General features: G+C 41.2%; 1 protein-coding gene across 6 annotated transcripts in view; it reads right to left on the bottom strand.

The window, feature by feature from the left end:
- The window catches only part of kansl1l (KAT8 regulatory NSL complex subunit 1-like), a 74,501-nt gene that overhangs the window by 26,487 nt on the left and 34,076 nt on the right, over positions 1–13,938 (bottom strand). For all 6 annotated transcript variants that reach the window (XM_080198503.1, XM_080198499.1, XM_080198501.1 and 3 more), the window contains exons 7-8: positions 10,003–10,153; positions 4,161–4,298 (exon numbers count right to left, since the gene is read on the bottom strand). In XM_080198503.1, coding sequence (XP_080054629.1) covers positions 4,161–4,298; positions 10,003–10,153 — 289 coding nt within the window. The remainder of the gene's footprint in view (positions 1–4,160; positions 4,299–10,002; positions 10,154–13,938) is intronic.

Raw genomic sequence — 13,938 nt, 5'->3', positions numbered from 1 at the left:
TTGGGAAGTTCTGTAATGATCTTTACATTAAAAAAATTACAGCAAAAAGCTTGAGAATACATTTCTCTTCCTGATTATTGTATCTCCCCCACCCCCACCACCCTCCCCTCCCCCCACCCCCGAAGGCATTGCTTTCTTATAGGGCTATGAGCCCATGATCACAAGTCACATTCAGAATATTTCTGTTAAGTGAACATTCTTCTTGTGCAACTGGTAACCAAATGTGAGCAATATATTGAACTTTAGCAGCATCATTGAGTGTCTTTAAGACAGGAATGGATAGGTTCTTGATTAAGGAGATCAGGGGTCATGGGGAAAAGGTAGGAGAATGGGGATGAGAAAAATATCAGCCATGATTGAATGTCGGAGCAGAGTCTATGGACTGAGTGGCCTAATTCTGCTCCTATGTCTTATGGTCTTATCACAGCTGAGCCCAATCCTGTCTTCATTTAATGTCCATACATCTGTTTTGCCAACAGGGGATGCTGGATGGCAGTTTAGGATATGAAAACTGATTTTCCAGTCTCTATCTTAGGGCTGAGGAAAACAACAACTGCTGCTGAACCTGCTGAATTTCCAGAGAGATGCACATCGATCATGGTTTGTAAGGCTCAGCTGCTCATTCCTCTCACCCATGAGTAATGCTGCCCACATTAACAGATACATCAGAAGCAAACAGTGTACAAGCTACTAGAATTATTTCATACAAAGATGGAACTAAGTTAGGGTAAAATCTTAATTCACAGTGGATCAGATGATAAACCCCAAGACAATTAAGAATAAAAATGAACTCTAATGTTGGCTGCCCAATGTTACTCCATAAAGGTTGAAAGTTATAAATACTAGGATAGTGATTAAATATAATGCATGTTGGTGAGTGCACTGTGCAGAGTGCAGGAAGAACTGAATTCGCTGCCTCCATAGTGGCAGAAGTATTTCTGCAGAGTGTTGCATGGACTCCTGTGCCATAATGACTATGACTCCTTTAGGAAATCCTCAGGAGCTGAAGTTCCACAAAGACTACATAGCACACTTGCCCTGTTTAGCTGGCTAAATAGGAAACAGGTGACTTGATTTTGGATACACTATAATAGAAAGTTCTGTAGTTTTCCAGGCAAATAGTAGATTATACAGAGCAGCGAAGCTAACTATGAATTAAACTAGTTTGATAGACAAGGGAATTAAGGGTTATGAGGAGAAAGCGGGAAAGTGGAACTGATCCACTTCAGATCAGCCATGATCTTACTGAATGGCGGGGCAGGCTCAAAGGGCTAGATGGCCTACTCCTGCTCCTATTTCTTATGTTCTTAAGCTCAGGTAGGGCAGCAGGAGAAGAATAACTGGCTTCTGCACCCCAGGTTAAGAAGAAGAAATTGCCTCAATTTTCAACAGAAGTTAATGGAACGGAAATATGTTTTGTGGATTGGACTTGGCTTTGATTGAATAGTGTATTAGGTCTCTGACAAAATTCACATTTGAATACTGGGCACCTGGATAATCCACTATATTGAATGATTGAACTATATTCCAGCAAGGAAATGAATTGGGATTAGGTGAAGTGGATGCAGAATAAAGCAATGCAAACCAGTAAGTGTCACGAGGGGACTGCTAGAACTTAAATACTTAACCTAATTACAAGAATGTAACCAAACTAGTATCATACAATTAGTTGCTGTTTAAATCAGACATTGAGTTTTGTGTCAAAAGAAAAGCCATACTCTGCTTCAAATCGCAGCAACATCACACATTACTATTTATGCAAATAATTTTGCTGGTGCAAGGAGTGTCTAAAGCATCAATTTCTGTAGAAAACTTCACAGAACATAAGAAATAGGAGCAGGAGTAGGCCATCCAGCCCTTCGAGCCTGCCCCGCCATTCAATAAGATCATGGCTGATCTGTCGCTGCTCAGTTCCACATTCCCGCCCTCTCCCCATAACCCTTAATCCCCTCGCTTATCAAAAACCCATCAACCCGCGTCTTAAAAATATTTAGCGAGGCAGCCTCCACCACTTCAACGGGCAGAGAATTCCAGAGATTCACCACCCTTTGAGTGAAGAAGTTCCTCCTCAACTCCGTTCTAAACTGCTCCCCCCCTTTATCTTGAGGCTGTGCCTCTTAGTCCTACTGTCCTTTCTGAGCGGGAAGAGTCTCTCCACCTCTGTCCTATCCATCCCATTCATCATCTTATACGTCTCAATGAGATCTCCCCTCATTCTTCTAAACTCTAACGAGTACAAGCCTAGTTTATTCAGCCTCTCCTCATAGCTCAACCCCCTCAACTCCGGTATCAGCCTAGTAAACCTCCTCTGCACTCCCTCCAAGGCCAAAATATCCTTGCGTAAGTACGGCGACCAAAACTGCACACAGTACTCCAGCTGCGGCCTCACCAATGCCCTATACAGCTGCAGCAAGACCTCCCTACTTTTATATTCAATCCCCCTCGCTATGAAGGCCAGCATCCCATTAGCCTTCCTGACCACCTGCTGCACCTGCAGGCTTGGTTTTTGCGACTCATGCACAAGGACCCCGAGGTCCCTCTGCACCGTCGCCTGCTGCAGTTTTTCGCCCCGTAAGTAATAGTCCTTCCTACCATTCTTCCTACCAAAGTGGACCACCTCGCACTTGCCAACATTAAATTCCATTTGCCATTTCCTGGCCCATTCGCCCAGCCTATCTAGATCCTTCCGCAGACTCTCCACACCCTCCGCACAATTTGCTGTTCCACCAATCTTGGTGTCATCAGCAAATTTCGACACCATACACTTGGTTCCCTCCTCCAAATCATCTATATAAATGGTAAATAGCTGAGGCCCCAGCACCGACCCCTGGGGCACTCCACTAGTCACCAACCGCCAATCCGAATAGCACGCATTAACCCCCACTCTCTGTCTCCTATTTGACAACCAATCCTCTATCCACGCTAACACCCTACCCCCAACTCCATGCCCCCTTACCTTCTGCAATAACCTCTTGTGAGGTACCTTGTCAAACGCCTTCTGAAAATCAAGACAGACCACATCCACCGGCTGTCCTCTATCCACCGCCCTAGACACATCCTCATAGAACTCCAATAAATTTGTCAGACACGACTTCCCCTTAACGAAACCGTGCTGCGTCTGCTCTATCAAGCAATTCCCCTCAAGATGCCTCGCTATTTCCTCCTTGATGACGGATTCTAACATTTTACCTACAACTGACGTTAAACTAACAGGCCTATAATTCCCTGCCTTTTGCCTGCCACCCTTCTTAAACAACGGCGTAACATTAGCCGCTTTCCAATCTTCCGGCACTTCCCCGGAATCCAGCGACGTCTGGAAAATAACCACCAAGGCATCCACTATCACCTCCGCCATTTCTTTCAGAACCCTCGGATGCATTCCATCCGGTCCTGGGGACTTGTCCACAATCAGCCCCTCCAGTCTGTCGAGCACCGCCTCTCTAGTAACAATAATGTCATTGAGACCCTCCAGTCCTACCACCTTTCCATCGCTAACACCCGGCAAATTATTCACGTCTTCCTCTGTGAAGACCGAAACAAAAAAGTTATTCAAGACCTCAGCCATTTCCCCATCCCCTACCACTAAGTCCCCCCTCTCATCCAGGAATTGCACATTACAAAATTCTATGAGCAACAGAAATTTTTAAGAGTAATTTCATCAACATTATGTTGCCAACTGTTTAATAAAAGGGAAACCAGACTTTGGATAATATTTGTACTAAAATTATTAGATATCTCACAGCTTATTTTACAGTTATAGTATACATTCCAGAAATTTAAAAACGTGCATCAATTCAAACAAAAAAGTTTTACAATGTGGAAAAGCTAAAAAGAGAATGCTGATGAAATGTCCGTTATTATTGTGAACCAGAAATCACCATTATAGTTAAAGTAAAAACACCAAATACTGGAAGTGTTCAGCAGGTCTGGCAACATCTAAGAAGGATTGAAAGTTTCAGGTTAATGGTTGAAAGATCATTCTCTCTCCACAAGTGCTGCCAAACCTGCTGCATGTTTTTAGTGTTTTCTGTTTTTATTTCAGATTTCCAACATCCACATTTTTGTTTCTGGATTGGTTAGGTAATTATTTATACTTTTAAAACCAGTTTTGTTGGTAAACGCACAAAGTGAAAAGCAAAAGCCAGCAAGCTCCTACTTACTGGCTGAATCTGAGACATCCTCACAAGATGTTCTGTTTGATAAGGAAGCCTTTAACTCGTTCATTATTGATGGAAAGGGCTGCTTGTTCCAGTCTTCATTATGTAACAAAGCTTGAATGTGTACATTGAGAGGTATATCTACAAAATATTAAAAAAAAGTTATTTCCTAAACTGCATTATTTAATTTCCCAGTAATAAAATGTCAATGGCTTCTGTACACAATACTTAGTTACTTCTATGCATTCATTACTGTATATACTAAACATTCAAGCAATACAAGACAATGGTCAAAAGGTCCTTTTTATTACTTAAGATACAAATGAGTTTGAAAACAGATTTCAATGGCTGTTTTCTTGTTGCTTTATGTAGAACTGCAGCTCCAGTACAATCTCTTGTCAACAAAGTATTGTTTATATGGTACATGATTTAAATAAAATTAATTATTATGTTGCAATCTATGGAACTGACATAAACATTACACTACAATCTTCTTTTTGGCTTTCTAGATCGATCTTGGCCTCAATTTCCTCAGAATTTTGCCACCAGATGCTAAGGTCTGTTCCAACTTTGGCCTGTTGGCTAAATCTTGTCAATCTGACCCTTACAATTCAGACAGCTGAAGATGATGGCATTGGCTATTTGTAGAACTAGTGGACATGTCAATGGATAAATCCAAATCAGAACACCAAAATCTTTTTGCGTTAGCCAGTTTAAATTAAGCCTATTTTGAAATTAGCTGGAACATAAATTTAAACTTGACAGGGTACCTGTGAAGCTCCATGGCATACACCTAGGAAGTTCATGCAGACTGAGCCATTGCAGTCCCACAGAGTTTATTTCTCTCTGTCCTATTTTTATGGCATCATTTAACATACTTGCCTTAGCCAATGTGTTAAAAATAGTGCAGAGTCAGGTTAGGTGTTTCAAGTGAGCCCCAGAAGTTCTAAAGCACAAACAATTCTTTAAAAAAAAGGCTACTGAGACAAAAGAGGATCAATGCTTAATAACTGTAAATGGCTAATATCCTTTATATTTACCTTATGACTTTCTTTGGTATACTCAGTTGAATTATCTTTTATCATGAATGGAAGTCATGCAAAATTGTGTCAATTCACTATTAATTCCTTAACTTCAAATATTAAGTTAAAATTCTTATCAGAAACGGGCTCTCCCCAAATGCAGTTAAATAAATCCTATCGTCAACATTGGATGGCAGTGTTTTCATACCAGAGTGCAGAGAAAAGTGAAATGTAGAGAAACCTTTCCCACTATGGAAAATAGCAGAGTACAGGAGAAAGGAAGGAAAGCTGTGGCAGACACTTATCATTCCCATCACACTTCAGAAACACATTTCTCTAGGAAAATACTATAGAAATGATCCCTAAGGGTAAATGCAAAGAGAACCAACAGAGTTTTCATGAAGTAAGAGACTATGTTAAACTGTCACTATTTTGCTGAGCTGTATTAAGCAGGTTAGAGCAGTTAACTTGTTGGAAAAGACAAATGGAAAAGGATTTGGAACTAACCCCATTTCTGCATAGTTCTGCTACTTCAAACACTACCACACAATCAAATCCAGGTTCACACATAGTTAGGGAAGTAACACTCCTTTGGAAGCATAAGAGTAGAATTGCATCTCTTAAATATTTGAATGTATTTTGCACCTTTAATAACCTCATGTGTTTTAAGCCAATGAAGCACTTCTGAAGTGTGACAAATCTTGTAATGTAGGAAACACAGTAGGCAATTTATATACAGTAAGCTCCCACAAGCAACAATGTGATAATGACTAGATAAGCATGTTTTTGTGAGCCTAATAAGAAGGATAAATAAAGGACAGGACATTGGGAATAACTCCCTGGCTCTCATTGAAGTAGTGCCACGTTTTTATGTCCACCCAAGAGGGCAGATATGGCCTTGGTTTAATGCCTCATCTGAAAGATATATATACACCGCGCTCAAGCAGAATACTGGCTTTCATCAGGTGAGGGAAAAAAAAACTCGGAACTCCTATCATGACCTGAGACTAGTATGACTGGGGTTAAAAAAACTTCCTGGTGACTGTGCATTCCAGGAAGTTCAAATGTTTTGCTGGTAGTGTTATTGCAAATATCAAAAAGGTCACGGTTGGGGTTGTATCACTTTTACTAAAATCAGCATTACAGGGCAAGAAAAATAATTCCTCTGTAGTTGACCATGAGAATAGAATCATAGAGTCCCACTGACTTTCCAAAAGAGCACCTTACCCAGGCTCACCTCCCTGCCCTATCCTGGTTAGACCACTCATTTACCACAGCAATCCACCTAACCCATTTATCTTCGGACTGTGGGAGGAAACCAGAACATCAAGAGGAAACCCATGCAGACATGGGGAGAATATGCAAATTCCATGCAGATAGTCACCCAAGGCTAGAATCGTTGTGGGGCAACTGTGTCACATATGCACACAAGAAATAGAAGCAATAGTAGGTCATCAGGCCCTCCAAGCCTGCCTCACCATTCAATACAATCCTGGCTGATCTGTGCCAGCCTCAGCTCCTTTTCCATGTCATTTCCTCATTGCCCTCTATTCCTCAATCAAACATATATCTACCTCCACTTTAAATATTCCAATGTTTTAAATTCCACTGCCATTAGGAACAGAGAATTCCAGAGATTCACTATCTTTTGTTAGAAGAAATTTCTACGCACTTCAGCTTGAAATGACTGGCCCTTTATCTAGTAGCTATGTCCCCTCGTTCAAGTCTCACCAGCTAATGAAAACATTTCTCCATCTATCCCGCCATGGCCCCTCAGGAGTTTAAATAAGGTCATCCCTCACTCTTCTAACCTCCAAGGAATACAGACCCAGACTAAATAGTCTCCTGAGAGGACAACCTTCTCATCCTAGAAATTAGCCTGGTGAATTATCTTTGGGATTGCCTCCAATGTTACTATATCCTTTTTTAAGTAAGGGGACCAAAACTGTACACAGTATTCCAGGTGAGGACGACTCACCAACATTCTGTACAAATTTGCAACAAAGCCTCCCTATTTTTAAACTCCAATCCCTCTGTACATAAGAACATAAGAAATAGGCAGAGTAGGCCATCTAGCCCCTCGAGCCTGCCCCACCATTCAATAAGATCACGGAGATCTTATAGTGGTTCAGTTCCAGTTACCCGCCTGCTTCCCATAACCCTTAATTCCCTTATTGATCAGAAATCTATCTACCTGTGACTTAAACATATTCAACGAGGTAGCCTCCACCGCTTCAACGGGCAGAGAATTCCAGAGATTCACTACCCTCTGAGAAAGGAAGTTCCTCCTTAGCTCTGTTCTAAACTGACTCCCCCTTATTTTGAGGCTGTGTCCTCTAGTTCTGGTTTCCTTTCTGAGTGGAAAGAATCTCTCTGCCTCTACCCTATCGAGCCCCTTCTTTATCTTATATGTCTCTATAAGATCACCCCTCAGCCTTCTAAACTCCAACGAGTACAGGCCCAATCTTCTTAACTGCCTGTTGGACTTACCTGCTAGCTTTTTGTGACTGGAACACCTAAATCCTTCTATACTTCACTCACAGGGTTCACATTAAGTACCAGCATCTAAATGCTATTTCGACAGCCAAACTTGGTTCAACCAATGATGCTGGTGTGACTTGTGCCCTGAAATGCCTGGTACAAAAAGTGATTGATGCTGGCATGCCATTTATTCTGGATGTTCTGCAAGCAATTTACAGAGCTCATTTATCAAAGGACAAGATGAAATCAGAATCATTGCCAATTGTTTTTGGCATTAACTTTCTCACCCCAGTAGCAGCAAAGAAATGAACTGCATTTAATACATTTGAAGATCCCGGTTCTGCATTACAACTGGCAACAGACAAAATCAAAATCTATAGCTGAATGTTGATGAGAAAACAATACCGAGGTTTCTGAATAACTGGAATAAATTTTGGATTTTGATAATCAAGCTCTTACACAATACTTCTCAACAGAAAACAAAACAAAGAATCAACTCAAGAGTTCAGACAAGCTGGACACATAGCTTCATCCTGTGCTATTGTACTCAATCACAAATATCTTGACCATTCACAAATATTGTTGATCCAAATATTATAACCTCTCCAGCCAGGAGACCCTGCTTGGTACTAAGTCTTCCCTATACTTTGGAAATTTCTGATTACAGAATGACATTAGAATGCCAGAACCATAAATACAAACATTGCAGATATAAACATTTACCTGAAACATAAAAAGTAATAAAAAATTATTGTGTGTTTTCATGTTGCTTCTTGATGTCAAACTGTTAAGACATCCATACCTTACACCAATGTTTTCCAGACATCTTTCACTAAAGCACTCTTATCTAGTTTATGATTTCCACTTTTTTTGATATTGTAAGTATATTCTGTTCTTAGATGCCAATGGTCAGGGTTTAAAAACCAATTATATCACGGAAGTACACGGGCCTGCTAACTTCACTACAGAAGGGAGGAGGGTGAGCGAGCCAGTGGCCAACAGCACCGGCAGGGAAGAGTACAAGCCAGCCAGCCAGTGGCAGCGGCAGGGAGGAGGGCGAGCAAGCCAGTGGCGGGCGAAAGGGAAGAGAAATGGTACAGCATTCTGAACTCATTTACTTAGGCCATTTGAATTCATAGGAAGCTCATGCTCTACTAAGAATTTCGAAACTGAACAGCAAAGTTTGCAATAAAGACCTTCTTTTCCCCCCTTTCAATTGTGTAATTAAATCCTGTGGGTGCCTGTCAATGCAATTTATCCACATTAATTAAAACAAAGATGAAATTGTCAATCAGTTGGCCTAAATAATTAGAGATATTTATTTTTGCTTAACGCCAATAATTTACCATATAGGATTACTTGGATGCTTGGGTTTGTTCTGGCTGAAGAAATTTATGCTGATTACTAGGGGCTTTTGGCTTTGATATTTTGTGACTTGGCTTCTATCTCTGTAGCAATAAGGCATACAGATTGCAAGATCCCATCATCAGTTTTCTGCTGATTTAACTCATTTCAGCCACATTAGCGGGAGTGATTGTATAGAAATCGGAAGCTGAAATCCTGGCAATTTTATCAGTTCACAGGGAAAGACTGACACAGTAAAATATGATCCAGTGTGAGATGTGAGGCGATTAGGGGACACAGCCAGGGCTTCAGTTCCTGACCCCAGAAAGTGCACAGAGATAGTTTCAGAAGTGACAGCTATCATTACTCAATATTTAAATTCAAGAATGATACACCACAGTTCTAACAGCATGTGTAGTTATTTTTTAATTCATACATCGGACATGGGAGTCACAGGCTGGCCAGCATTTACTGCTCATCCCTAGTCAAGCACTGAATGGTTTCATGGTCATCAGTAGATTCTTAATTCCAGATTTTTTGTTACTAAATTGAAATTCCACCATCTGCCGTGGCAATTTGAATTGAATTTTTAAATTAGAAATAAAGGATCAAAAGCCACCAATAAAAATTTTAAAAAGATGCTCTTTAGGTAAAGTAACACTTTTTAGATTTAAGAAAAACTGGCCACAATACTTGAGAGGAGCCACCTTACGAATGATGCTTTCGTGGGTGGAACCTTGGAAGTGGGAAGAGGGGAGAAGGAGCCAATCTAGTAATCTGAATCCAAATCCCCAGAACATGAGGTGAGTTTCTGGATTAATAATCTAGTGATAATACCACTAGGCCATCATGTATGTAGTATCAAGCCATAATCAATACTTTTAGCAGCGAATAGGAGGGAAAATATAACAAAAACATTCCAAGAAAAGGTATAAATATGTAGCAATTTTAAAATAGACTTTTCTGATGGAAAAATATGGTTATATGATCAGCCGTACCACAATGGAGTGACAATACTGGGTGGAAGCAAGGGTCTAACATTGCTACTTGTTCTTCCAGTGTCATTGTTCTCAGGTCCAACGCATCAGTTGTGTTGTCTGGGCCACACACTTCACAGGATACTGGCCAGCAACAGTTACACTGTTGAACCTGTAAATGTAATTAATGAATGAAAACTAAATTCTGGTAAATAGCAATTTCATGTATACAAATACACTGCTCACAACTGAACTCATAGCAGATGACATTTGAACCAAGTCACCACACATTCAAGGCCTTGCAGCAGCTTAGCTGGAATAAAATATACACTTTATGTATTAAAATATTCCACTGACTCAGAAAAAAAGCTTATATTCGTACTGAATCTAACCATTCCCAATATATACAGCAGAAGTGAATGAGATGGTGCTGTATAGTAATAACTTCCCCCTCAGTTTATTCATTCTGGGAGAAGTTGGCGCAGCAACATTTACTAAGAAGTGGGAAGCAGAAGATCTGGTGTCAAGGAGTGGTTAAGCCTGAAACATTACAATAGTGTTTCCTTTCATCCCCCCCTCCTCTAACCAAAAGGCACTGTGAGGAGGTAAAAGCAAGGTATTGTCTTGCCCTGTTGTAGTAGTAGAGACACAAGGGAAAGAGCTGATTGGTAAGTAGAAAGGTGGAGTAAGAATTTAATAATTTTATCACTAGTAGGTTCAGAGATAATTTCTGTGGTTTATAGTTTGTAAAGTTTATATTCGGTAGTAATGAGGAGCAGGAAAGGACGATCCTAGAGAATTGGATATAATCTGAAACAAAACATCTTTCAAAAATTTAATTTAAAGGGGTAAGACGTGATGGGAGAGGTCCAAGCTGTGGTTTGCTCCTCTTGCTCCATGTGGCAGACTAGAGACAGTTCCAGCCCCCCCAGATCAGCACGCATGTAGGAAATGTCTCCAGCTACGGCTCCAGGAAGCTCGAGTTTCAGAGCTGGAGCGGCAGCTGGGGACACTTTGAAACATCTACAAGGCAGAGAGAATCCTGGACAGCACATATGGAGAGGTGTCACACCACAGGCAGGAAGGGAATGGGTGACTGCCAGAGCAAGAGAGATAGGCAGGTAGTGCAGGAATCTCCTGTGGTCATTCACCTGCAAAACAGCTATAGCGTTTTGGATACTGTTGAGGGGAATGGCCTGTCAGGGGAAAGCCGCAGCAGCCAAACTTGTTGCACCATGGTTGGTTCTGCTGCAGAGAGGAGGAGTGAAAAGTGTGCCAGTGCAATAGTTATAGGGGACTCAGTTGTAAGGGGAATAGACAGGCGCAATAAGACTCCAGGGTGATATGTTGCCTCTCCGGTGCTAGGGTCAAAGATGTCTCAGAGCAGGAACAGGACATTCTGGAGGGGGAGGGTGAACAGCCGGTGGTCGTGGCGTACATAGATACAAATGACATAGGTTTGAAAAAAAGGGGGATGAGGTCCTGAAAGCAGAATACAGGACATTAGCAACAAAGTTAAGAAATCGGATCTCAAAAGGTAGTGATCTCAGGATTACTACCAGTGCCACGTGCTCGGCAAAGTAGAAATGACAGGATATATCAAATGAATATGTGGCTGAAGAGATAGTGTCGGGGGAGGGTTTCAGATTCCTGGGTCTTTGGGACCGGTTCTGGGAGAGGTGGGACCTGCACAAATTGGATGGGTTACGCCTTGGCAGGACTGGGACTGATGTCCTAGTGGGAGTGTTTGCTAGAGTGGTTGGCGAGAGTTTAAACTAATATGCCAGAGGGGTGGGAACCCATGCAAGGAATTAGAGAAGGAGGGAGCAAGGACAAATACAAAAGGTAGAAAAGGGAATAAGAAAAGTGATAAGCAGAGAAACCAAGGACAAAGTTCAAACAGGGCTATAGAAAAAAAATATTGGGAATGAGATAAACAATGTTAAAAAGACAAGCTTAAAGGCTCTGTACTTTAATGCGTAGAGCATTTGCAATAAAGTCAGCGAACTAATCACACACATAGGTGTAAACAGGTATGATATAATCAGGATTAGAGAGACATGGCTGCAGAGTGACCAGTGATGGGAACTGAATGTCCCAGGGTATTCAGTATTTAGGAAAGACAGGAATAATGGAAAAGGTGGTGGAGTGGCTTTGCTGGTTAAAGAGGAAATTAACACCATAGTGAGAAAGGATATTAGCTCTGACAATGTGGAGTCTGTATGGGTAGAGTTGAGAATTACCAAGGGACAAAAAACATTAGTGGGGTGTCATATACAGACTCCCAAACTGCACTGGTGATGTTGAGAATGGCACTGAACACGATATTAGAGATACACGTGATAAGGGAATATCGGGGATCATGGGTGATTTTAGTCTGTACATAGATTGGGCAAATCAAATCAGCCATAATGCCGTAGAGGAGGAATTCCTGGAGTGTATACGGGATGGTTTTCTTGACCAACACATGGAGGAACCAACCAGAGAGCAGGCCATCTTAGACTAGGTACTGTGTAAGAGAACGGAATCATTGCCAATCTAGCTGAACGAGACCCCTTGAGAACGAGTGACCATAGCATGATAGAATTTTTTATCAAGATGGAGAATGAAGTACTTGATTTGGAGACCAAGGCACTGAATTTTAATAAAGGAAACTATCAAGATATGAGGTGTGAGTTGGCCTTGATAACTTAAAGGAATGACAGTGGATAAGCAATGGCAAACGTTCAAGGAACGCATGGGGGAACTGCAGCAACTGCTTATTCCTGTCTGGCACAAAAGCAAAATGGGTAAGAGAGCCAATTCATGGCTCACAAAGGAAATTAGAGAGAGTATCCGATCTAAAGAAGAAGCACCTAGATTGGCCAAGAAAAATAATAGGTCTGAGGATTGAGCTTAGTTTAGAATTCAGCAAAAGAGGACCAAGGGATTGATTAAGAAGGGAAAGATACAGTATGAAAGTAAGCTGGCAGGGAACATAAAAACCGACACTAAGAATTTCTACAGATATGTGAAGAGAAAGAGGTTGGTGAAGACAAATGTAGATCTCCTGTAGACAGAAACAGGGGAATATATAAGGGAAAAAGAAATGGCCAAGCAACTGAACACACAATTTGGTTCTGTCTTCACAAAACAGGACACAAATCAGATACCAGAAACGTTGGGAGAATGTAAGATTTAGTGAGCAGGAAGAACTGAATGAAGGTGGATAAATTCCTAGGCCTGATAAGCTACATCGCAGAGTATTTAAGTGGCTCTAGAAATAGTGGATGCATTGGTGGTCATCTTCCAGGGTTTTATAGATTCAGGAACAGTCCCTGCAGATTGGAGGATAGCTAGTGCTACTCCAATATTCAAAAAGGCAGATAGAGAGAAAAGAGGCAATTACAGACCAGAAAGTCTAACACTGGTAGTGGGGAAAATTCTTGAATCCATTATCAAGGGCTTTATAGTAGAGCATTTAGAGAGCAGTGGCAGGATCAGACAGAGTCAGAATGGACTTATGAAGAGGAAATCATGCTTGACATATCTGCTGGAATTCTTTGAAGATGTAACTAATAGAGTGGACAAGGGGGAGCCAATCAATATATATTTGGACTTTCAGAAAGCGTTTGAAAAAGTTTTGCATAAGAGATTATCGTGCAAGATTAAGCACATGGAACTGGGGGAACTGTATTGAGATGGATAGATAAATGGTTGGCAGGGAGGAAACCAACCGTAGGAATTAATGGATGCTTTTCAAATTGGCAGGCAGTAACTAGTGGGGTGCCACAGGGATCAGTGCTGGGAACCCAGCTATTCACAATATATATTAATGATTTGGATGAGAGAACAAAATGTAACATTCAAAGTTTGCAGATGATACCAAGTTGGGTGGGAAGGTGAACTTATGATGAGGGTGCAGAGATCCTTCAGCATGATCTGGACAAGTTGGGTGAGTGGGCAAATTTGGATAAA

Source organism: Carcharhinus amblyrhynchos, chromosome 11 (genome assembly GCF_965287045.1).
Source record: "Carcharhinus amblyrhynchos chromosome 11, sCarAmb.v2.hapA, whole genome shotgun sequence".
Classification (NCBI taxonomy): domain Eukaryota; kingdom Metazoa; phylum Chordata; class Chondrichthyes; order Carcharhiniformes; family Carcharhinidae; genus Carcharhinus; species Carcharhinus amblyrhynchos.
Note: the sequence above shows the minus strand (reverse complement) of the source record. Positions and strands in the feature narration are given on the sequence as shown.